The sequence below is a fragment of the Megalobrama amblycephala genome, linkage group LG24 (assembly GCF_018812025.1).
Source record: "Megalobrama amblycephala isolate DHTTF-2021 linkage group LG24, ASM1881202v1, whole genome shotgun sequence".
Taxonomy (NCBI): Eukaryota; Metazoa; Chordata; class Actinopteri; order Cypriniformes; family Xenocyprididae; genus Megalobrama; species Megalobrama amblycephala.
Genome location: NC_063067.1, coordinates 32,701,605 through 32,728,184, shown reverse-complemented (window position 1 = coordinate 32,728,184; position 26,580 = coordinate 32,701,605). Strand labels below are relative to the sequence as shown.

The window sequence follows — 26,580 nt, the reverse complement described above, 5'->3', positions numbered from 1 at the left end:
GTGTAAAAGTATGAAAACGCTGTTCTTCTGTGTGCAGATGTGGCCTTGGCCTGTGGACTTCATTCTCCAGACCCCAGCTCTCCCATCCAGGGCATCTCCGATGCTGATATCCGGCTGCCTGGCTCTCAGGGGCCCATTCTCAGCATCAGTAGCATGGAGTACCTCAGCTCAGAGCAAGACAATCTCCCTACCAGTGAGTGCTCTTTATATGTAGGCTTGTGTAGGATTTAATTTACTCAGAAATTGCTAGTAAATTTGACAAATAATTACAAAGAAATATACTATAGATAGATAGACAGACCCTATATATATATATATATATATATATATATATAATGCATTGTCCAAACTAGTAGTACCAATTGTAACACTGTACCACTGTTGCTCAGCCAATAGCAGGAGTTTAGGGCAGGGCTATCTGTTTGACTGACCAATGAAGGAAAGAAGGAGTGGTTGAGAAACCTATTTGGAAACCATCATTACTTTTTTGAAATGAAAAAGACTTTTTACTTTTTCCCTTTTTGCCAGAATCCTTGACAAATACACAATACACAAATATGAAGAACAGTCTTATAGGATTGTCCACTGCAGAATGAAAATTTCCTGATAATTTACTCACACCCCATGTCATCCATGATGTTTATGTCTTTCTTTCTTCAGTCGAAAAGAAATTAAGGTTTTTGAGGAAAACATTCCAGGATTTATCTCCACATAGTGGACTTCACTGGGGTGCAATGGGTTGAAGGTCCAAATGTCAGTTTCAGTGCAGCTTCAAAGAGCTCTACATGATCCCAGACGAGAAATAACAGTCTTATCTAGAGAATTTTTTTTTTAAATGATATACTTTTTAACCATAAATGCTGATCTTGCTCTGCTCTGTGATGTGCAACGCATTAAAGGTGCCCTAGAATCAAAAATTGAATTTACCTTGGCATAGTTGAATAACAAGAGTTCAGTACATGGAAATGACATACATTGAGTTTCAAACTCCATTACTTCCTCCTTCTTGTGTAAATCTCATTTGTTTAAAAGACCTCCGAAGAACAGGCGAATCTCAACATAACACCAACTGTTACGTAACAGTCGGGATCATTAATATGTATGACCCCAATATTTGCATATGCCAGCTCATGTTCAAGGCATTACACAAGGGCAGCCAGTATTAACGTCTGGATCTGTGCACAGCTGAATCATCAGACTAGGTAAGCAAGCAAGAACAATAGTGAAAAATGGCTGATGGAGCAATAATAACTGACATGATTACATGATATTTTTAGTGATATTTGTAAATTGTCTTTCTAAATGTTCCGTTAGCATGTTGCTAATGTACTGTTAAATATGGTTAAAGTTACCATCGTTTCTTACTGTATTCACGGAGACAAGAGCCATCGCTATTTTCATTTTTAAACACTTGCAGTCTGTATAATTCATAAACACAACTTCATTCTTTATAAATCTCTCCAACAGTGTGTAATGTTAGCTTTAGCCAAGGAGCACAGCTTCAAAATCATTCAGAATCAAATGTAAACAACCAAAATAAATACTATACTCACATAATCCGATGTATGCATGCAGCATGAATGAAGAACATCTTGTAAAGATCCATTTGAGGGTTATATTAGCTGTGTGAACTTTGTTTATGCACTGTATAACTGCACTTATACAGCTCGGGAGGGCAGGGAGCGAGAGATTTAAAGGGGCCGTGCAGCCTGAATCGGTGCATAGTTAATGATGCCCCAAAATAGGCAGTTTTAAAAAATGAATAAAAAAAAAAATCAATGGAAATCTTTTAAATTGCATTCCTAATAAAGTTTAAACTATGATTTGATGTTTCCTATCAGTGGTAGATTCTGTACAGGACAACGAGACAATGGAAGAGACAAATTCAAATGAGGAAGAGGAGGAAGATGAGGAGGCGGTTCCCTCTGTAAATGAGAATGAAGATGTTGAGGAAGATGAAGAAGACGGAGAGGAAGATGAGGAAGATGAACCGCAGGAACAGTCTTCTCCAAGCAGTCATGGCAATCTCGTTTCTCAGTTAAGCACGGAGGAAGGTGTGTTAATTTTTTTGCGTAATGAAAATCAGATCAAATTGGATATTGTGGTATATTAATGCATTTATTGTTTCCACAGACCCAGGTAAAGTCGTCGTCGCATCAGTGCCTCAGTCAAACTCTTTTCTCCAGAAAGAACTGTCTAGAATCTCTGACGGCCCCAGTCCTGTGGTTTTAAGAGGGCATTTTACTAATCCTGTGGGGTCGCCGCATATAGGTAGCATACATCCGCCGCTGCCCCCTAGCTGTATAATAGAAGAACTGCACCGAGCACTGGCAACAAAGCTCAGGCAGGAAAGGTGAGGATGTTAAAACTATTATTATTTTTATTTGCTTAATTTCAAAATTAGTTTTTAGGAGGTTTAAGAAGTATTTTTCTGTAAAATGATTATTAATGTATCCCATTAAAGTGTGCTTCTTTCTTTTTCTACTTCAGCATTGAGCGGGAGCCAAGTGGAGATGGTGAGAACAGAAAGGAAGCTGAGGAAAACAAGGAAAACGTTCGACAAGACCACTGCTTCACTGACGCTTCAGGAATTATCTACGACATTGATGGCTGGAACGAGTCTGTCATTTCTGGTGGGTGTATTGCATAACTATTAAAGAGGCCATTTTTAAGGCTCTTTTAGAATAGGTTCTCATGCTTGAATTCTTTTTACATATTTGACTCTTCCCTGTCTTCTCAGTCTGTCAGTAACAGTCTGTTTAGTTCTTGTCTCTGTGAAGTAGGGCTGCTCCCTAATAGTCGACTAATCATTAGTCTATTTGAAGAAGCTTAGTTACAGAATGACTGGCAGGAAATGCAAATGTTCATCCATCATTCATCGGCCTCAAATATGGCTTATCTATTGAAACATGTAAGTAGTAGCAACTTTACTTGGTCGCTTGCTTTAATGTTAAACTGGATAAATGTGCACTATTATTAGCCGCATATCCAAGTGTTTGTGCAGAGTGTGGAAGCTGAAGTATTATCGCGCTTACTACATGACATGGAGGCGCCGGCGTGATCACTTGCATTTTTTCTGATAACAGCGGAAACAACTTAAAATGCTCTGTCATTTTTGGTCATACAGATAAGAGTAATACATTATTCGAAACTATAGGTCTACTTTTATTTGCATAAATTCATAATAACAAAAAAACATTGTGCCTTTGTAAAATAAAGAAAACAAACTTTCTGCCGTCTCAGTGTCCCTGAACTAGAGAGCGTCACAAAAATGAAACGAAACTCAGCGTATAGGCTACATGCCTCACAGACATGAGAAACATATCTATAGAAATCTTGAAATGTCTACTTTTAAACAAACCAGTTCAAATAAAAAACAAATACTCTTTGCTTATGTAATCCATATGAAAGTTGCATTTCAGCATCTTCATCTCTGCAGCCGACGCTGACTCAGAAAACATTAGTTTATTAATAAATAATTAAAATGTCTCTGTGCTATTTTTTTTCCCGACACATTCATAATCTTTACTTTTGCCGGCAAGCTTTATGCATGCATAGGTTGTATTACGCCTATATATATAAAACGCTCATTATGGTTCAGTATTCTCCTCCGTATATATTTAGGTAATTAAATTAATATAAATGTGCGATTATAAATGTGTGATTAATGGCTTAAATGAACGATTAATAATGGACTAGAAAAGTCAGGGGGCAGCCCTACTATGAGCACAATGTGCTCTGATTGGTCGGCTGGACCAGTGTGTTGCGATTGGTTAACCACTTTGAGCGGTGTTTGGGAAATGTCACGCCCCTTACCATAACCACAAGTTTCAACACACTATTAACGCAACTCAGCCAGGCCTCTCCTCATTTATTTTACATATGCCTTGGTCGGGAATTATTTAAATGAGGGATATTGTGACGTGTTTGTTCTCAGAAGAAAACTCAAGACTACAATAGAGATGTTTCAGGGAGTTCAGTGCTCACTCCCTTTGGTGTGGATTTTGTGCTTTGTAACTGTGCCTTTTTTCATGCTCAAACAGCAACAATGAAGAGGTTGAAAATGTAAACAAGAATAATAGCTCCTCTTTAATGTAATGCTGTAATTCTTGTGCACATAAGATATTGTGAGATACGGCAATGATTTATTATAACTAGAAGATCAGGTAGAATTGGTACTGTATGTTTACCTTGCTGTTGTCATTGGACCATTGTGTGTTTCTTCATATTGCGTAATACAAGTGGCAAGAGAGTCATTGCTGTCTGGAAATCTGGAAGTTACTTTAGATTGTTATGTTATTAAGTTATGAATTATATGACAAATGTTTGCAGGCACATTGCCAAGGAGGATGAGGAAGGAGCTGCTGGCCGTGAAGCTTCGGAATCGTCCCAGCAAACAGGAGCTGGAAGACAGGAACATTTTTCCTGCGCGGAGTGACCAGGAGAGACAGGAGATCCGTCAACAGATCGAAATGAAACTTGCCAAGTAAGTCATAAATGTATGTTGACTGTACTGTATAAGCAAGTATATAAAATATTACACTGCCCTCTTCAGGACATTTTTGGAAATACATAGAAATGTCATCTTCAGGGACTTGGAGACTTGCTTAATACAATTTTTTTTTTTATCACCTGCATACACTGTCAAACCTTTATTCTAATATCCATTTAGCTACTAATTTATATTCATTAATTACTTAGTCCAGGGGGAAAGCTTAGCGCTTGAGTTGAGCCGTATGCTCAAACTCCTCCATTACAGAAAGCAAATCTGTTTAGATATCACTTAAGGATTATATGGACAAGTGATATAATGAAACAGATTATGAAAACATATTTCATGCAAAGGTAGTGTTATTATACAGTATGTCAATGACTTGTAATCTGATGCAAGGTACATAGCAGAAACTAGGATTACAGTTTGAGGATTGGAGTTAATCTGAGTGAATAAATTCACTACAGCTTTCATTTGATTATATTTGATTATATATGAACACCTGCCTTTGAGTTCAGAAGTTTAGTTCAAGTTCAGTGGTGCATTGCTCACACTTCGTGTAATGATAAAAAGTATTACAGAAACTTCAACAGGCTGCTAAAATGTTTTTTGTTTGGTTTTGTTTTGCTGTGTTGTGTTTTGCTTTGATGTGTTTTTGTTTTGTGTTTTATGTTCTGTTTTGTTTTGTTCTGCGCTTGTTTTGCTTTTCTTTGATGTGTTGTGTTTTGCTTCGCTGTGTTTTTGTTTTGCTTTGTATTTTGTTTTGTATTTGTGTTATGTTTTGCAGTTTGTTTTGCTTTGCTTTGTGTTTTTGTTTTGTTTAACGCATTTTTACAATTTAAATATGGCATTTAAAATCTTAGGGGCCATTTACACAACAACGCTTTGAACTAAAAAAAGAAAACTTTTTATGCGTAATGGCCTTTTATTTATACTACAATGGCACTTTGGGGTGTTTTTGAAAACGCAAAATTTTGAAAATGGGTTTCAAAGTGCACGTTTTTGAAAATGGTATTGTTATCGTTTTAGTGTAAACTACAAAAACATGATTTTGTGAAAACGGTGACGTCATGCGCATGTGTATTACGTGTTATAGGCATGGAGTGTTTCTTTACAAAGTGACATTGCCAACTACTGGCCTGGCATGAGTAATACAGCATTTTTTATCGTTTTTGTGGATCCGTTTAAATGGGGAAATTGGGGTTTTAACAACGTCGTTGTCATCTGTACATAAAAAATGCAAAGGAAAAAACTTCGTTTTAAGTACATTGTTGTGTAAACACCCTCAGAGGTTAAAACCAAAGCGAACATAAATGCTGACATCTGCTACTTCAGCCTTCTGACAGAAGCAACGTAGTGTGTAATATCTGATCTTTAAGTGCTGTGGAAAAAATGAGCTGAGGATGGGCTGCAAGTGCCTCATGCAATTACAGATTTTGTCAGGGTAATAAGTCTTATGTAATCAGCTCTGGTATTTTTTATCACTGAAATCAGCCTTCTGTGAATTCTTAGAAGAAACAGCCATTATGTCCAGGTTAATTTAGGCTTTGAGAGAGCTTTGTTCAGGCCGTAGTGACAGACACGAGGTGCTAAAATGTCATAAGAAATGATGTTAAGTCACCATCCTAAGTTATGTAATGCGAGAACCATGAGTGGTTTGTAACAAAGATGTGATTCAGATAAGGATGTGAGTGGAAAGCAGGCACTGTGCTGATGCGGGTGTTTACATCAGATTAACTTCAGGTTCAGCAACACATTCTACAGATTCATGCACATGATGCACATTTACACTGAATTAAATGACTTCTAAATATTTAATAGCACTGGATGCTTGAACAAACCGTAGATTATCTGTACGCACAGACTTGATAAACCAACAAATATTTGTTGTGCTTTTGAGGATATTGGAGTCGCGTGTACAACCTTGAAGTTTTAGCTGCTTGTCAGATACTTTCCCTGAAAGCAAGGGACTGTTAGATCTTCTAATTGAAATCATAGGGTTCAGTGTGTCTCGTACTCTTTGTCAGTTGTTACATTTTGTAGTGGGAAGCCTGGTTAAATTTAGCAAAGCTTAAAATGCCTTCTTGATTTTCCCCAGTAATAATAATGTTGATGAAATTACATAACACAGAATTCATACAGTATATTGATATTAAATCTGTATTGATTGCTCAACATGAACAGACATTTGAAACCCATTTATTTTGGTGAAGTGTGCTTAATTGTATTGAATGTGCACTTTTTAGTGTACTTCAAATCTTAAAAGTATATTTTTTAAAAAATTTTAAAAAAATTTAAAAAATTGTGATATCTGCCTTTGAAATATGATCTGGGCAATTATGCTATGAGGCTAACGAAATGCAACTTCGTCATTATAAATGTGTAATTACACATATTTAATTAGCCTACATGTTTCGGTTACACTTCACTTCATCAAGGTGTCCTTGTTACCGTGTAATTATACAATTAAGTACTGTGTAATATTGATTAACTACTTGTACACTACATGTACTTACTGTATAGGGATATGATTAGGGTTTAAAGGGTTAGTTCACCCAAAAATGAAAATTCTGTCATTAATTACTCACCCTCATGTCGTCTACACCTGTAAGTCCTTCGTTCATCTTTAGAACACAAATTAAGATATTTTTGATGAAATCTAAGAGGTATATGACTTGTCCAACTTGGACAGCAAGATAATTAACACTTTCAATGCCCAGAAAGCTACTAAAGACATTTAAAACAGATCATGTGACTACAGTGGTTCAACCTTAATATTATGAAGCGACGAGAATACTTTTTGTGTGCCAAAAAAACAAAATAACGACTTTATTCAACAATATCTAGTGATGGCTGATCTCAAAACATTGCTTCATGAAGCTTCGAAGCTTTACGAATCTTTTGTTTCGAATCAGTGGTTCGGAGCGTGTATCAAACTACCAAAGTCACGTGATTTCAGTAAACGAGGCTTCGTTACGTCATAAGTGTTTTGAAACATTTAGAAATTTCAATGGTTCACCACTGGCAGTTTGAAACACGCTCCAATCCACTGATTCAAAACAAAAGATTCGTAAAGCTTCGAAGCTTCATGAAGCAGTGTTTTGAAATCGCCCATCACTAGATATTGTTAAATAAAGTGGTTATTTTGCCCACGGAAAGTATTCTCGTCGCTTCATAACATTAAGGTTAAACCACTGTAGTCACATGATCTGTTTTAAATATGTCTTTAGTAGCTTTCTGTGCATTGAAAGTGTTAATTATCTTGCTGTCAATGCAGGCCTCACTGAACCATCAGATTTTATCAAAAATATCTTAATTTGTGTTCTGAAGATGAATGAAGGTCTTACGGGTGTGAAACGACATGAAGGTGAGTAATTAATGACAGAATTTTCATTTTCGGGTGAACTAACCCTTAATTCTGTGACAAGTACTCCTTTATTTTTAGGCATTTTGGAATTGACTGCATTTTGAAAAGCAAGGAATGGAAGCAGGAAAAATGAGAAGGATCGGGTAAGGTCAGGTCAGCTGAAAAGGAAAGTCGTTTCAGAGGTGGAGCATGTTTTTACTTTGAAAAAGACTTTACTTGTTGAAAAAGACTTTTTTATGATTATTATTAACATGCACTGATGAATCGTTCACATATGACCAGGAACATGTAGTAAATAGGGTCAATTTTAATTTCATGTTTAGGTCTGACAGTGAAAGTCAGCATAAATCCACTAACTAGGCCAGCAGTGAAGTGTGACGGTCAACGCACCTGCAGGACAGGCTGAAGTCTGAGCTAAACACACAATGACACTTTGCCGCAGCAGCATGTCATGACCTTCCTATCTTTGGCTTGCCGTGCTCTACTCCACCACAGAAGAAAGACACGGCTGGAGCTATTTTTAGAGTTCAGACTGGTGAATAATGGATGGTAGTGTGTGTTCCCCTCCTCCATCTCTACCTCCACCCTGCACACTGTAGTGAATACCAAACATGACGGCGGCATCTACTGTACTACTCGTAGCAGCTTCTCCTTACTGATGGAAATATGGTAGGATAAAGAACACTGCCGTCCATCTGTTAATTAAACCGGTCTGATTAATGAGCTGTATAATGCAGACCAATGCCACGAGCTTCCAGTGTTGCACAGGCAGATTTCTTTGTTTCATAATTCACGGGGAAGCTACTGTTGCTAGGCAACTCGTGATACAGGTCAATAATATCCAGGCAGCTTCTAAGGGAGCTTTGGGAGTAGGTCTCCATTTCAGTTCATGAAATATTAACGCCGCCACATCTGCTGGAATCCCGCCTTACTCAGCGTATATGAGTGACAGCAGTGTTACAATGGCTGGAATGCAATATAATGCTGTAAAAGGCCAGATCTCACCATAGATTTTGGCATAGCAAAGAATTTCATAATAATAGTGTGCTTGAAAGCAATTTCCATGGGACAACATGCAGTTTTATTCCACACTTAAAGGGATAGTTCACCCAAAAATGAAAATTCTGTCATCATTTACTCAAGTTGTTCCAAACCTGTATGAATTTCTTTCTTCTGTTGAACACAAAAGAAGATATTTTGAAGAATGTGGGTAACCAAACAGTTGATGGACCCCATTGATACTATGGGAGTCATTGGGGTCCATCAACTGTTGTGTTATGGACATTCATCAAAAAATCTTTTGTTTTCAATAGAATAACTAAATTCGTTCAGGTTTGGAACAAATTGCGGGTGAGAAAATGTTATGAAATTTTTCCTTTTTATAACAGCGATCATAACAAAGTTGAGTCATTCCTGTTGTACAGTATATTTTCAACTCTGTTATGTTTGTAATTTAAGGAAATATTTCTTTAAAAGAGTATAGCAGACTTTTAGAAATATGATTTGAAATATTGACGATGTTATACTGATTTATACAATTGTTACTAAACAGGATGGAATGTTTTAATGCAACAAAGTAACATCACAGAATTCTTAGAATTCCCGTCATTGCTTTTTTTTTTTTTTTTTTTTTTTTTTTTTACGAATTACAATTACAGTCAGGGGGTACATTAAATAAACTTCACTAAACAATCATAAAACAAATACATAAATAAAATAAACCAGACAAATTAAAAAATATATATAAATAAAAGTTAAATAATATGAAAATGTTTACAAATAGAAGCACATTTTACAGCTTTCTTATTTTTTAAACAAAACATTGTATTTAGGTATTGTTTGAATTCTGATTTTAAAATGAAAAACAAAGGTGTATTTCCACCAAAATTAGATTTATGAATGCTAAATTTAGCTAAAAGAAGCAGCAGATTAATTTAAATAATATTCCTTATGATAACGTGTTATAGGAGAAAAAAACCAAATAAAACATTTTTAAAGCACAGTTCAAAGCTGGGCATGATGTGAGCCTTCATAAAAGAACAGAAATCTGACCAAAAACTAACTATATAAGGACAACTCCAAAATAAATGATATAAAATTCTCATCATTGCTTTGCATCATTTGCATCCTCTTCCTGAAGGTGATGTCATCACCTGGCTTTTATTAGGGATGTTAAAAAGATTAAGAGGATGGAAAATAAGACTGGGGACACAGGGAGGAAAAGTGTAAACTCATTACCAATTAAAATAATATTCCAAATGAAACGTTTTATTCAGGGGAAAAAAAAGAAAATATCTAAAATTATCTAAAATTATTGTAATTGTGAAATGTGATCAAATAAAACACACACTATGATTTCTGAATGTATATATATATATATTTAAATTATATAAGATATACAGTACAGTCCAAAAGTTTGGAACCACTAAGATTTTTAATGTTTTTAAAAGAAGATTCATCTGCTCACCAAGGCTACATTTATTTAATTAAAAATACAGTAAAAAACAGTAATATTGTGAAATATTATTACAATTTAAAATAACTGTTTTCTATTTGAATATATTTGACAAAGTAATTTATTCCTGTGATGCAAAGCTGAATTTTCAGCATCGTTACTCCAGTCTTCAGTGTCACATGATCCTTCAGAAATCATTCTAATATGCTGATCTGCTGCTCAAGAAACATTTAATGTGTAATGTGTCTTTTTCAGGATTATTTGATGAATAGAAAGTTCAAAAGAACAGTGTTTATCTGAAATCTAATCTTTTGTAACATTATAAATGTCTTCTACTTTTGATTGATTTAATGCATCCTTGCTGAATAAAAGTAGGCTATTCATTTCTTTAATTTCTTATCAAAAAAAAAAAAAAAAAAATTCTTACTGACCCCAAACTTTTGAACGGTAGTGTATAATGCTACAGAAGCTTTGTATTTCAGATAAATACTGTTCTTTTGAACTTTCTATTCATCAAGGAATCCTGAAAAAAAAAGTACACAACTGTTTTCAACATTGAAAATAATAATAAATGTTTCTTGAGCAGCAAATCAGCATATTAGAATGATTTCTGAAGGATCATGTGACACTGAAGACTGGAGTAATGATGCTGAAAATTCAGCTTTGCATCACAGGAATAAATTACTTTGTCAAATATATTTAAATAGTACACAGTTATTTTAAATTGTAATAATATTTCACAATATTACTGTTTTTTACTGTATTTTTAATTAAATAAATGTAGCCTTGGTGAGCAGACGAAACTTCTTTTAAAAACATTAAAAATCTTTGGACTGTACTGTATATATATATATATATATATATATATATATATATATATATATATATATATATATATCAGAAATATAGTGTGTATTATATATATATGGAGATATAAATGTATGGAATATATATGATGGAGACGTAGGCTACATGCTGTTTGCCTGCATACTCAAATGATAAATTCTCAAAAAGATAAAAAACGCACTTAACCTAATTACTGCATTACTACAAAGGCGAGTGGAGAGATAGAGCGCACGACAAAGAGCGCGCGAGGAGCGCTACCTCAGCACGCGCCAGCCTGTTCAAAAGAGCGCGCGCCCGCACACAAACCACAACAAACAAGGAGCACGAGTTCTCTCTCCGACTGCACTTTCTTACTCATTTAAGCCTCGTCAGCACCGCATCTTAATAGTTAGTGTTTATTTAGCAAAGGGGCTCAGAAACCCGGTGTTTGTGCATCCAGATGAGGAGCATTAACTGTCAGGCTGAACACAAAGGACGGAGAGACTTTGAGCGTCCCTTCAGAATCTCCCTCACCTCTGGATCTCACTGAGCTGCTTCAGCTCGGGACAGTATGGTTCAAAACCACATTCTGGTCTTTTTCCGCAGGAGACTCAGTCAGCGGCCGGCCGTTGAAGAGCTCGAGAGCAGAAATATTTTAAAACGTGAGTATTATAATTATAATATATAAATAATCGGTTGAAAAATTAATAATTATCATCATATAATTAATGAATATTGTTTATGATATTGCACATTAAGAATATCATTATTGCTGCATTATTATTGCTATATATATATTAGTTGAAATGTTATGACTTAGTAAATTACTAAATGAAAATTAATATAGCCCCATTACATATCCTAGACATATCTTTAATCAGCATTTATTAATTAAAGTAAATGTTTCATTAAATTCAGTTAATTAAATGAAAGGTTTTGGGGCTGTTGTGTAATCAATTACTTCAATCAAATACTTAAATCAGTTGTAAAGCTTTCTGAGTTTGTCATAAAGTAATGTGATTGTGTCTTCCATTGCAAATCACTGCAGAGTCTCATATCAAATAGAGGACTGTAATCTGTCTGTGAGATAAGATGCAGCATGTCAAGTGACAGCACATTAGATCGCCCTCATCGAGTCTTTCTTCTGCTCTCTCAGAGAGGAACGATCAGACGGAGCAAGAGGAAAGAAGAGAGATCAAACAGAGACTGAACAGAAAGGTAAACACTATGTTCAGTTTCATTGCACTTACAAGCTTTATTTTCTATAAATCATGGTCACTGAATGTAAGGAAGATGCTGGTCTGGAAAATTATGTTGACTGCTACTATTATTACTACTTGCAATAAGACATTATAAAACTGTCTAATGCTGAATAAAGATGCAACATTCAAGGACAAGCAGTGGTTTTCAAAAGGGTAAAGCAATTTTGTGTAATAAAACAAAAGAGTAGCATGGATCAGATTGAGAGAACATCTATATAAGCATTCAGGCCATAGAGTTTGATGAGCAGAAAAGAGTTGATTTAGCTGAGGTGAGAGCAGCACCTCAAATACTGCGTGTCTACAATGTGTTTACAAAAGAAAGAAAGAAAGAAAGAATTCAAAAACCTGTAATAATTATTATATTATATAATTTTCTGTTGTTGTTATATTTTGGAATCATATTTTTTCCAGTATGCAGTTAATTACACATTATTGTTCTTGTAATTATTATAAGTAAATGATGATGATAACAACAACTACATCAACTATAATTATTACCATTATTAATATTCTTATATTTTGGAATAATAGTATTTTTTAACCTATTTTTTTCCAGTGTCATATTAATCACACATTTACATTTGATTAGTACACTTTTAATTCATATCTGTATTAAAATAAAACATTTGATTAATATATTGATAATTAATACACAAATGAATCATTATGGCTTGCCTTCATTATTTTTTTTTCAACACTGTCTTTATTGATTTTGAAACATTACCACCAGAAACAAAAACAAAGTAACACACTCACAAAATAAATACATAATAATAATAATAAAAAATTTTAATATCAAAACATGTGATGCATATTAAGCCACAGAAACAGATTGGTTAGGATTGGTTTCCTTCAAAAATTCCATAAAAGCATTCCATACTTTGAAAAACTTTTCAGGTTTTCCTTTAACAATATATGTGAGTTTTCCCAAAGCCAAACAATTAGGACATTCCTTTAACCATTGTTTAAAATTAGGGCTTTCTGTATTTTTCCAATGAAATGCTACTGTGAGTTTTGCTTCTAATAAACAGAAAATCAACATTTTCTTACCAGAACTGGTGCAAGTTACAGGGAAAATATTTAGTATACAAAGTTTATGAAATTTTAGGAACATTTTGTTTCAGAACCAGTGATTAAAAAGTCTAAAACCTTTTACCAAAAAAAATTTCAACTTGAGGATTTCAACTTCCATAAGCAATGATATAATGTTCCTAACTATAGGTTGCATTGTATACATTGATCGGGAATGTTGGGATCAAATTTATGTAATAATTCTGGAGTTATGTATACTCTCATAATCCATTTGTATTGTCGAAATTCAAACCTCGTATTAATTGTCTGGGTCTGGGCCTTTAGGCAGATACTCTGCCATTCATCCTCTGTTATATTCTCATTTATGTCTTGGCACCGAGCCAATCGCTTCTTGTTTGTATTTTCCCTGCAGTTAGTGGAGATTAGTCTAGAAAACACGGACATTTGTTTACCACAATTAAGGTGGTTTCTAAAGGGGACAGATCCGGTAAGGCAAGAGAGTGATGCTGTGCCTTATTAATAAAATTCCTAATTTGAAGATATTTAAAAATAAATAAATAAATAAAATTTTTGTCTTAAATCCTGAAAACTGAGTTGTGTTCCTGGTGTAAAAGAAGTGTTTCCACAAATAGGGATAAACTGTGATAATTGTGGAAATGATGACATGACATGATATATAGAGTAATATAAACATTTAACGAATTAAATTGAAATAATTAAACATATTTTTTTGGCTTATTTTTTCTAGTTTGCAATTAATTACACATGTATGTTATTATTATTAAAAGTTAGCAATGATAACAAAAAATATTAATAAAACAACAATAATACTACTACTAATTATTATGTTATTGTTATTGCTGTTATTGAAAATAAGAACATGTTCTTAATGACTTGCCTGGTTAAATAAAGGTTAAATAAAAATAAATAAATAAAATATTATACAAACCTGATTCCAAAAAAAGTTGGGACACTGTACAAATTGTGAATAAAAACAGAATGCAATGATGTGGAAGATTCAAATTTCAATATTTTATTCAGAATACAACATAGATGACATATCAAATGTTTAAACTGAGAAAATGTATCATTTTAAGGGAAAAATAAGTTGATTTTAAATTTCATGGCATCAACACATCTCAAAAAAGTTGGGACAAGGCCATGTTTACCACTGTGTGGCATCCCCTCTTCTTTTTATAACAGTCTGCAAACGTCTGGGGACTGAGGAGACAAGTTGCTCAAGTTTAGGAATAGGAATGTTGTCCCATTCTTGTCTAATACAGGCTTCTAGTTGCTCAACTGTCTTAGGTCTTCTTTGTCGCATCTTCCACTTTATGATGCGCCAAATGTTTTCTATGGGTGAAAGATCTGGACTGCAGGCTGGCCATTTCAGTACCCGGATCCTTCTTCTACGCAGCCATGATGTTGTAATTGATGCAGTATGTGGTCTGGGATTGTCATGTTGTAAAATGCAAGGTCTTCCCTGAAAGAGACGACGTCTGGATGGGAGCATATGTTGTTCTAGAACTTGGATATACCTTTCAGCATTGATGGTGCCTTTCCAGATGTGTAAGCTGCCCATGCCACGCGCACTCATGCAACCCCATACCATCAGAGATGCAGGCTTCTGAACTGAGCGATGATAACAACTTGGGTTGTCCTTGTCCTCTTTAGTCCGGATGACATGGCGTCCCAGTTTTCCAAAAAGAACTTCAAATTTTGATTCGTCTGATCACAGAACAGTTTTCCACTTTGCCACAGTCCATTTTAAATGAGCCTTGGCCCAGAGAAAACGGCTGCGCTTCTGGATCATGTTTAGATATGGCTTCTTTTTTGACCTATAGAGTTTTAGCCGGCAACGGCGAATGGCACGGAGGATTGTGTTCACCGACAATGTTTTCTGGAAGTATTCCTGAGCCCATGTTGTGATTTCCATTACAGTAGCATTCCTGTATGTGATGCAGTGCCGTCTAAGGGCCCGAAGATCACGGGCATCCAGTATGGTTTTCTGGCCTTGACCCTTACGCACAGAGATTGCCAACGATGTTGCCAATTGACCTAATAAGTTGCAAATTGGTCCTCCAGCTGTTCCTTATATATACATTTAACTTTTCCGGCCTCTTATTGCTACCTGTCCCAACTTTTTTGGAATGTGTAGCTCTCATGAAATCCAAAATGAGCCAATATTTGGCATGACATTTCAAAATGTTTCACTTTCAACATTTGATATGTTATCTATATTCTATTGTGAATAAAATATAAGTTTATGAGATTTGCAAATTATTGCATTCCTTTTTTATTCACAATTTGAATTTGAAATAATTTAGTTTTATTGGCTAATGTTTTTCCCAGTGTGCAATTAATGACTCGTTATTTACATTTGATTAAAGGTGCTGCATGTAATTTTTTTGACTGTACTAAAGCATAAACATATATCTCATATTTGCTTAGATTTAAGAAACATGCAAAGTTCAAATACTTGTTCCTCCAAAAAATAATGAGCCAGTTATTCTGCTTTGAAATGTGCGTTCCGTCCCGGAATGTCTTTTCGTTTTGTTTCCTTCAGAAAAAGTGTTGCTTGCAATATGTATCTCATTAACAACATTCCTTTTCTTCTCGTAGCTCAACCAGAGGCCAACAGTTGATGAACTAAGAGAAAGAAAGATTCTCATCCGCTTCAGTGACTATGTGGAAGTAGCCAAAGCCCAGGATTATGACAGAAGAGCTGACAAACCCTGGACAAGACTGTCTGCTGCTGACAAGGTACGGGGCAAACAGCTGATGTCAGCAAATCTTTACAGTGATCTTTCGGTTAGTCTTCAATTCAATAAGTCAGCACAGAGGAAAATGTTTTTTTTTTATTATTATTATTATAAGTGATTCTCTCTAGGCTTTTACTCAGTATATTTAAGCGGATAAAAAGCAATCTAATTTGTGTCAGTAGACTTCTTAAACTGAAAAAGCTTGTCAAAATGAATCTGTGCACTTTTTACTTGAGGACGCGTTTAAGGGTGTGTTCACACTTGGCAGGTTTGGTTTGATCAAAACAAACTCTGTCTTGATTGCTCTGTTAGTGCGGTTCATTTGAATAAGTGTGAACGCTGTTATCTGAATCTTGGTGTGCACCAAACAAGCGGATGGAGACCCACCATTTCAGGGGGTCCATGTCTGCTTTCAAACAAACTCTAGTGCGGTTTGACTGAAATATGAACACAACTTGGACCAAAGGCATCTAATCGAACCAAAAACATAATGTGATGTCACAAGATGCGACCCTAAAAAGGACAGCACACCTGCTCAAGCACACCTGGTTCTTCTCTTCTGAGGAGCTGCATTGCCCATTACAGCTTCTTGCAGCAGATTTTTGTGTGTTTGTGTCTGTTTTGACTCCTTTACACAATTTCATAAGCTCTTTGTGAGTTCTCAACCATTAAAAATACCATCATATGTACACACTAGGGGTGTCGCAATATACCAGTATTGACGATAACTGATATTTAATACATGACAAATCGATATTGTATGTTAATTACGGGTCTGACAATATATTGTGATAACCGTAATATTTAAAATGAATAATACACATGATAATATGACACGTAAATAATCTAGCGCCAGCACCTGGTTGACATCCCAAAGTACAATAGGTGGCGATATTTCACCTTAAATTTCACTTCACATATTTCACCTTAAGTATTTCACTGCCATCTGACATAAAACAGAAGAAGATGCAGCGCGCGCAGCTGCTATTGCCGTGCAAAATCATGTCGTCTGATAAGGCAGAGGAGATTCTCTTCACAGCAGAGCATGTGAACGAAAACGTTTTTAGTTTCATATTTATCTTTAAATATTATTATGTATTTTTTAAAATTTAATCTATTTGATTATGAAAAGTGAACAGCACGAGTAAGATAAGATAACTACATCATAAGATGCTCAATATATCGGGAGACATGGAGTGGGTCAGACATGATTTTGACCACTTCATTAAGTTTTGTTTTGTAGAAAGCCTTTCATTAAAATGATTTTCATTTGTATAAATTGTATCTTAATTTTAATCTTAATCAATATTTCATTAACCAATTGCCTGGATTTAATAAATAAGAAGCAAATAAAGCAGACAATATAATTGAGCCGCCGGCGCGATCACTTGGACTTGAACCGGAGTGCGTCTCATAAATAAACCGAAACTCAGTGTATAGAAATATATCTATAGAAAGATTAAAATGACTATTTTTAACGAAACAATTCAAAACGAAAAGAAATAGGCTACTCTCTGATTATGTGATCCCTATGTAATGTGCATTTACAATGCAGATGGAGACGTTTTGAATGATTTAACATGAAGAGAATTAACAACATTTTGACAGTATATGGTTTGTCTGTGTTCAAGCCATCCTGGTTATTTTCGTAAGGATAATATTTATAATGCTATGCATAGCCATTATCACTGTATAGAATACTATAAAATAATATAATTTCTGCCTCTAAATAAAATCACACAGCATGGTCTTTAAAATGTGCATCAGAAAGTGTTTTCAGTTCTTCAGGATACATTCAGGCAGTGTTTTTTACTCCAGCTTGAAATCAGATAGACTAAATGCTTGTCTGCCTTCACAAAAATTTGCGAAAGACAGAGAATGCAAAAAATTAAAATAATTGTGCCTTGTGTTTATCAGTTGTTTATCAGTATCTGAATACCCTTAAGTGTAGTTGTTGAATGCAATGGTGTAATGGGTTGGTTTATTGGTTGATGCCTGACAAATCAACCATAATATTCTCTACCATTTATTTAATTAATGTTTTTACAAAATTTTTAAATTGATTATTAAAATCTATCTGCAAAAAACTCATTACATATTAAGAGAGCAAGAGAGAATGAGAATAAATAAAGGTGTGCATTTGTGTGTTGTAAAGTCAAATGTGTGTATGTGCGTGCAAGGTGGGCGTGGGGATATGGGTGAAAAGAAATCTAATTGGATATGACGTTACAGATGGTTAATGTTTAAAAAAAAAAATCAGGCTCAAAATAAGTAAACGCTCAATAAAACAGCTAAATTCGACTGAAACATTTTAAAAAAGGGCCTAAAACCATCGAGTAGGGGTGGAAAAATGAAGCCTCTTAAATATTTTGAAGCTTTTCTCTAAACGTTTCAAAGCATCAAGAGTGTCGAAAACAGCGCCATCTTGTGGCAGGCAAAATTTACAGCAGCCATAAACCTGAGTGCGCAGGTCCGTTGTTTTTTCCATTAAACACAAATAACAGCTTGATGACGTCAAATGTGTTTATTTCAATAACATAATTCACATCTTAAAGTTTGGCAATAAATTAAATGGATCAACAAAAAGATTAATTAAAATAATTACTGATAATGCATAGCCTACCGAGTTGTTTGATGCAAGTAAATTGTGCTGTTATTTTATTGTAGCCTATATTGTAGCCAGAACATATGATGATGTAATATAGGCTACAGCCTTATATATTTAAAATGTTTAGTAAATAGACTTGAACTTTCAGTTAGTAGGCTAATGGTCTGGGTTCAAACATTCTGACACGCAAAGTGAAGCATTCACGTGACTTAAAATATCATTTGTTTTAACTGAGTTTATATTACAGTAAAAGAGTAGTAAAGTCGTTTATTGGTTGGAGTCAGCCAATGAAATGGGATGTTTTTGTACGCGATGACGTCACTACATAGAGCAGATTGCACCGTTTTGGTGGTCCATGTAGCAGCCATTTTGTTTATGTGAATGCTATTTTACACATTTGTAACTATTAATCTGCAACTACAACTTCGTAACACGGGTGTTTTGACTGTTGTCTGTGTGTGCAAATCGAAACATTCAGCTTTTCACATCAGGACTGTGAGTGTAAATTTCAATTTATAAATACAAATATTAATACGACAAGTTCTCACATTCAAATCAGCAACCTCTCGAGTTTTGCTACCGAATTACCTTCATACGATTCTAACCAGAAAAAGTAAACCATCCCGATATCTTTGGAATACTCATTTCAACATGCTACGATTTGGGACACACTAAGTCTAATTTTGAATACTATTTAGGATGGATAGTATGCGAATTAAGACACAGCATGACTGTTTTTATAGCAAACGGAGCTTCTAATGGCCGTTGCAGTGATGCAATGGCTTTACCAGTTGTTGACTGGATATTTTATTTACCATTCATAGTAATATGAGTGCACCGTCTTTGTATATCTAAAGTCTTTGCTATTATTTGCGATTCCACAGGCGGCCATCCGCAAAGAGTTGAATGAGTTCAAAAGCACTGAAATGGAGGTCCATGCTTCAAGCAAGCACCTAACAAGGTCAGTATGCGTGTGTAACTCTCTCACAGATGTGCCCTCGCTATTTTTGGACAAACAAAATGCCTGGTCAAAAATGACTGGGACACATACATGTGAAATTATGACCGTGTCACCTTGATATGAGTGGATAAAAGGTTCTTCTCTACATGCTGATGACATTAGTGGCCATTAGAGCTCTTATGTATGGTCTTACTAAAAATAACTGATTGATGCAACACTATAATCAAGTCTTGTCCAATCATATGGTTGTGACTGTGAAAGGCACCTTTGTTGATTTCTCTCCTCTCACACAGGTTTCACAGGCCCTAAGAGGGAGTTTTCTTCTGTGAAGGAAATGCTGAAAGTGGCGTTCATGTTAAAATCCTGGAGGTGCCTCTTCCAGAGCCGTGGCTTCGTCCATGGGATTCCCTTATTCTTCCAGCGCCCTGGGCCGAGTGGTGTTTGGGGGCGGTTAGCGCTGGAGGCCGCGTCTCCACCACGGGCGGCCACGGGGACAAACCTGAAGAACATCTGCGGATACATTTAACCTGAGGCTGATGGAGTGGAGCGGCAGAGGACTTTTTGATGTTTTTAAGCTGGACTACATTTCAATGACTGCTAAGGAAAGATGAATCAGTTCTGGGTAAATGTTTGTGTACATGTAACCAGCTCCACTCGAAAAATAAGTAAAAAAAAAAAAAAAAAAAAAAAAAAAAGAAGAAAGAAAGAAAAAAATCTTGAGGGTTAATAAGCCTGCTATAAATGAATTTCATATTTACTGTACAGAGTCAGTTTGAACAGGGTTGTTCATGTGATCACTTGAAGAAAAAAAACAACAAAAAAAAACTTTGTAAGCACTACTTGTCTTCAAAATACAATTTTGGAAATACCCCTGCGTTGTTGTATTTTTTTAATATATTTTTTACTCTTAGGCTCATCATGACTGAATTTATTTGATCAAAAATACAGTAAAAACAGTATTATTGTGAAATATTACTATTTAAAATGACTGTTTTCTATTTGTATAGATTTGTAAATGTAATTTATTTGTGATGACAGCTGAATCTTCAGCATCATTACTCCAGTTCAGTGTCACATGATCCTTCATGTTTATATATATATATATATAATATATATATATATATATATATATATATATATATATATATATATATATATATATATATAAATAAATATATAAATCTTACTAACCCCAAGCTTTTAAATGGTATTGTATGCATGGTACATCTATTCAACTGCTCCTTAGTGCAATATCTAATCAGCCAATCACATGGCAGCAACTCAATGCATTTAGGTCAAGACGATCTGCTGAAGTTCAAACTGAGCAATAGAATGGGGAAAAAAAGGTGATTTAAGTGACTTATTTAATGTTGCATGGTTGCTGGTGCCAGACGGGCTGGTCTAAGTATTTCAGAAACTGCTGATCTACTGGGATTTTCACACATAACCATCTCTAGGGTTTACAGAGAATGGTCCAAAAAAGAGAAAATATCCAGTGAGTGAAAGTTCTGAGGGTGAAAATGCCTTGTTGATGCCAGAAGTCAGAGGAGAATGGCCAGACTGGTTCGAGCTGATAGAAAGGCAACAGTAACTCAAATAAGCACTCGTTACAACCGAGGTCTACAGAAGAGCATCTCTGAACACACAACACGTCTAACCTTGAAACACATGGGCTACAGAAGACACACTGGTGCCACTCATGCCAGATAAGAACAGAAAACTGAGGCTACAATTTGCACCAAAATTGGAATATAGAAGACTGGAAAAACGTCTCAATTTCTGCTTCGACATTCAGATGGAGGGTCAGAATTTAGTGTAAACAACATGAAAGCATGGATCCACCCTGCCTTGCATCAACGGTTCAGGCTGCTAGTGGAGTAATGGTGTGGGGGATATTTTCTTGCCACACTTTGGACCCCTTGGTACCAGTTGAGCATTGTTTAAACGCTAAAGCATACCTGAGTATTCTTGCTGACCATGTCCATGTCCATCACCACAGTGTACCATCTTCTGATGGATACCTCAGCAGGAAACACACCATGTCACAAAGCTCAAATCATCTCTTCTTGAACATGACAATGAGTTCACTATACTCACTGACCTCCACAGTCACCAGTTTTTAAGCCAATAGAGCAGCTTTGGGATGTGGAAGAACGGGAAACTCTCATCATGGATGTGTAGCTGACAAATCTGCAGCAACATCATGTTAATATGGACCAAAATCTCTGAGGAATGTTTCCAGCACCTTGTTGAATCTATTCCACAAATTAAGGCTGTTCTGAAGGCAAAATGGGGTCTGACTTAGTACCAGCAAGGCGTACCTAATAAAGTGGCCGGTGAGTCTATACACAGACACACACACAGATATGGAGAAAAAAAAAAAAAAAATTATATAATATATATATAATATTATATATATATATAAGGGCTGTCAATAGATTCATTTTTTTAATCACGATTAATCGCACTTTTTGTGAAATTAAGCATAAACCATTTATCTTGTTTAATACGTCCATTTTGCCAACATTGCCTATATCCAGCAAAGTAAACCATCAGATTGAAGAGTGATTTTCACAAAACTGTATTTTTCAGCTTTTTTCAAGGTAAATTTAGATGTCTTTCCAAAAAAGGACATCAAATAACCAAATGATATGATTTCATATAATTCATACATTTATGTAGGCTACACCAAAGCACCCTTAAAAAAAAAAAAAAATCACAGCAAAAATCAGAATTCAGTGTATAGTACAGGGTTTTCCTGGGTCAAAAATGGTCTTCAGTGGTAAAAAGTAAAAAGTGCCCTACTCACGTGAACTGTGAGCCCAATACTGACAATAAAGTACCCGTCACTCTCACCGTAATTCTTTCTTGCCCTCTTTGCAAAAAAATCTGTGATTTCATAGCTTTGTAAGAGAAGATGCTTCTTTGCTAGACCTGAAAATCATTTTGGTACTGTATACTAATACAATACTAATACTTTTAGTGTTAAAAAGTAGCATTTAGAAGTTATATTAACTAATAATATAATTTTCTACCATATACAATTGAATGCACCTAGCTACCAACAACTTGCTTTGTTCTGGTTTCACCTCACTCCAGTCTACACTAACTGATTTTATAGGTAGGCCTAATTACTACACATTGTCATTTAAATAACCTGAAAATACTGTGCATTATTCAAGGCTAATTTTACTAACCACTCTTGCTAAATGGGGTAAGCACACTTATGTTCTCATTTCAGAGTTGTTCGAGTAAATGATTCATTATAGACCGCGTGGACAGATCAGTTGTTTTCATGATTCATTAAAATGAATCTGTTCAAACGAATCAGACATTAGCGGACGTTGACGCGTTTCGTGCGAATCGCGACTGTTATTAGGACATCGCAAAAGATTTGTCAACACAGAAAACACTTCATCACTGGATAGGACTTTTTTTTGTTTACTGAAAGTGTGGTTTATGTCAGCTGCATGTGCGGGACGCCTGTCAGAGAAGATGTTCTTTTGAGCACTATTCACACCCAGTGGTTATTCAGGAAAAACAATTAGATTATGATGTGCGAGGAAGAGAGAGTGCAAAGACAGTGCTTACTTTGAAGACAGAGAGAGTTTGCGCGCACGAGGGAGGAGCTCTGCTCGTTCTGACCGTCAGCGCAGCAGTCATCTGCATCACTGATAAACAACTCTCAATAACTGATCAAATAAGGCTTTGGCGGAACAAAAATTTGTTTTGGCGGCTGCCAAAAAATTTTCAATGTAGTAGTGTACTATGTATATGACCTGCACATATACTAAAATACACAGCAACATACACAGACAAATCCAAACATTGTCCTGAATGTGTGAAAACGTGAATGTACTGAAATGTGCCTGTGCACAAATACAGTGTACGATCAGTGCGTCGAGAGCGCTCATACATGATATGTTTGCGCATCAATATAACAGACTCACACGTGCTTCTGAACGTGACCGCAATCGTCTTTACTTTGAGTGCAATCCTCTTCCATCAAAACTTTCATAGCAAGAAGCTGGTTTGCTTTATCCAGCCGTGAAACGCAGTTTTCAAATCATCTGGCCATACAGCGGTGGGATGTTTCCATGTTCAGCGCGATGCGGGAAGGGCTCACCCTCTTCAGATACAATGACAGAAAATGACAGAGAGTTTGTGTTTTAAAGCGAAACAGACACTGGAATGAATAATTCTCTCTGCCATGTCTGATATAATGGACAGCATGGACTTTAAGATCATCTAACTGCGTAACGTAAATTACTTTATGATGCAACTTCACCTGCTTCCTTTTTTTCGCGTTAAATGCGTAATTATTTTAACGTGTTAAGGATTTTGAATTAATCGCATGCGTTAACGTTGACAGCCCTAAAATATATATAATATTATATTTATGATAACATTGCAGGAAATCTATGCCATGAAACTAGAAGCAAATAGTCACTAGGACACCAAAAAAAAAAAAGTCACAGTGCCTTCAACTGCATGAAACAAAAAAAGAAAACAAACAAAAAAAAACCTCAGTAAAGTTCTCAGTCTTTATTTTTCAACATCTCCCATAAATTGAACGCATGAGGTTTGCTTATTCAGTCCTTGCTAATGAATGCTTAAATGTTAACTTAAGATGGTTTCAGAATCCAGCATCCACGTTTCTGCGCACATAAATCTAAAGGTGATTATTTTGAGGTGCGATGTTACAAATAAATGCATTAGTTCTTACATTACCTATAACATTTACTTACTTTTAGAGACGCTTTTCACAACTATTCATTATTCATATTAAAAATCACAAGCACATATGTGCGCAAAAACCATGTACAGCCAACCATTTTTTTTTTTTAAGGAGACCAGGATAAACGTCATAAAGTACAAATATCCAAGGTTTTGAGTAGTATTATTTTAAAAGAACATAACATTAATAACATTAAAGCAAACAAACATATATTAGGAATAGCTTATATAATGTAGTTTTCAAAAAGGTGTATATTTTTTTTTTTTTCAGGTCAGAACCTGGATGCATCTGGGAAGAACAAGGACTGCAGTCCTCTGCGCACACTCGTCAAATCTTCATCTTGCTACAAACACGAGAAAAACTGAATTCAGTCCTGAAGAAATTTATGTGAATTTAAGTATTAATATCTGTCCCACTTGGGCTCTTTCTCACCATTTCTTTGAAGAAACGCTCCTGAACTGACTTCATGTTTTTCTTCATCATAGACACCTGCAACAGAAGCAAACTTGTTTCAAAAAAGTTTCTATTCTAGACAATCAATACTTAAAATGACTTGAACTGTTCTAACTAGAGATCGACCGATAATGATTTTTTTTAATAACCAATACCTATTATTTGCATGTTTATGTGCCTGATAACCGATATACAGAACCAATATTTATTTATTGGTTTATTTGTTTTTGACAATTAACTGAACAAACGTTTTTACAACACTTTTTAAATACTGTAATTTCTGCAATTTGACTCCCTCCTTGCATACAAAACAAAAAACACTTCTACATCAATAAATAGTCTGAAAGAGTGCAAAAATTCAAAATAATATAGTGCACTGTCACAAAAGTGTCTTTTTTAAATAAAATCTTTGATCAGGTAAACAAACAGGTAATGAATAAAAAAAAAATTCTACTTTAGTGTAGCTTAATCTCAGTTGAATCTTATTATTTATAACTGACAAATCAGAATTCTACTGAATACCTGCTGACAGAGCGCTGTTTTTATCTGTGCGTTTACACAGAACGTCTCTTGCGGAGATTATTAATTTCCACAGAGCTATAATTTAGATATAATTTAACTTGTGCATTATTCATGTTAGGTTGAGCTTCTGCTTATGTTCGCTGATCAATGTTTACATGCAAATAAAAGCCTAAATTAAATCTTTTCATCATAACAAGCGATCGATTCTCTTCAGAAAATTTGGACTAACCCCTCAATTCATATGGATTCCTTTTCCGATCTTTTTATGAAGTTTTTGAAGCGTCAAAGTGGTAGTTAGAAAGTCAGTCAATGGAAGGAAATCTGACAGCATTCTGTCATCAAAAATATCTTAATTTGTGTTCTGAAGATGAACAAAGGTCTTACGGGTGTGGAACAACATGAGGGTGAGTGATTAATGACATTATTTTCATTTTGGGGTGAACTAACCCTTTAATATAACTTGTGAAGTTTTAAACAAGTGGATCGTGTTAAAACTTCGGGTCATTCCTGAGCATAAACCAAGCAAGTGAACTATGAACGCGTCTCTATTTTTTACCGCCAAGTTTAAACTACATATCAAGCATTCATGTATCATATCTCATTTGTGCTTTAATGGTTATTATCGACACCGGTACCGCTTTTGTTACCGATACCGGTTTTGTAATATTGGGAAAATGCTTAACTATTGGGAAAAATATTGGTAAAACCTATTATCAGTCAATCTCTAGTTATCTTCAATTATCAAACTATTCTGGACCACACAGATTCAGATCCTCACCTCCAAAGAGAAGATTTGTTCCTCATACTCTAGACAATCACACACATCAGTCTGAATCGTGCTTTTTAAGTGCTGTAGTCTGAAACAACAAAACAAGACAGAGCAAGCTAAGCACTCAGCTTACTAATCCAATGTAAAAACTGCAAATGTAAATAAAGGGGGCTAATAATTCATTAATCAGTCACTTTGTTTGAATCTAGAGAAATAGACACATTCTCTGAAACACTGCAACATCCCCCACCCCCCCAGCTTTTTGGTGTGCATGTAAACACTAGGGCTGCCCCCTAATAGTCGACCAGAAGAGGCTTAGTTGAACAAAATTGGT

At 35.3% G+C, this 26,580-nt stretch overlaps 2 protein-coding genes across 7 annotated transcripts in view; one reads left to right on the top strand and one right to left on the bottom strand.

Moving 5' to 3' along the window:
• phactr3a (phosphatase and actin regulator 3a) overlaps positions 1 to 20,632 on the top strand; it is a 50,602-nt gene extending 29,970 nt beyond the window's left edge. For all 3 annotated transcript variants that reach the window (XM_048178890.1, XM_048178891.1, XM_048178892.1), the window contains 10 exons: positions 38 to 193; positions 1,842 to 2,054; positions 2,134 to 2,353; positions 2,491 to 2,633; positions 4,333 to 4,486; positions 11,746 to 11,801; positions 12,296 to 12,357; positions 16,056 to 16,196; positions 19,688 to 19,764; positions 20,058 to 20,632. In XM_048178890.1, the coding sequence (XP_048034847.1) occupies positions 38 to 193; positions 1,842 to 2,054; positions 2,134 to 2,353; positions 2,491 to 2,633; positions 4,333 to 4,486; positions 11,746 to 11,801; positions 12,296 to 12,357; positions 16,056 to 16,196; positions 19,688 to 19,764; positions 20,058 to 20,073 (1,238 nt within the window). In that variant the 3' untranslated portion in view covers positions 20,074 to 20,632. The remainder of the gene's footprint in view (positions 1 to 37; positions 194 to 1,841; positions 2,055 to 2,133; positions 2,354 to 2,490; positions 2,634 to 4,332; positions 4,487 to 11,745; positions 11,802 to 12,295; positions 12,358 to 16,055; positions 16,197 to 19,687; positions 19,765 to 20,057) is intronic.
• A 3,662-nt stretch (positions 20,633 to 24,294) lies between these two features.
• LOC125260409 (synaptonemal complex protein 2-like) overlaps positions 24,295 to 26,580 on the bottom strand; it is a 40,606-nt gene continuing 38,320 nt past the window's right edge. For all 4 annotated transcript variants that reach the window (XM_048178749.1, XM_048178748.1, XM_048178750.1 and 1 more), the window contains 3 exons: positions 26,256 to 26,334; positions 24,935 to 24,991; positions 24,295 to 24,845 (listed from right to left, as the gene is read on the bottom strand). In XM_048178749.1, coding sequence (XP_048034706.1) covers positions 24,774 to 24,845; positions 24,935 to 24,991; positions 26,256 to 26,334 — 208 coding nt within the window. In that variant the 3' untranslated portion in view covers positions 24,295 to 24,773. The remainder of the gene's footprint in view (positions 24,846 to 24,934; positions 24,992 to 26,255; positions 26,335 to 26,580) is intronic.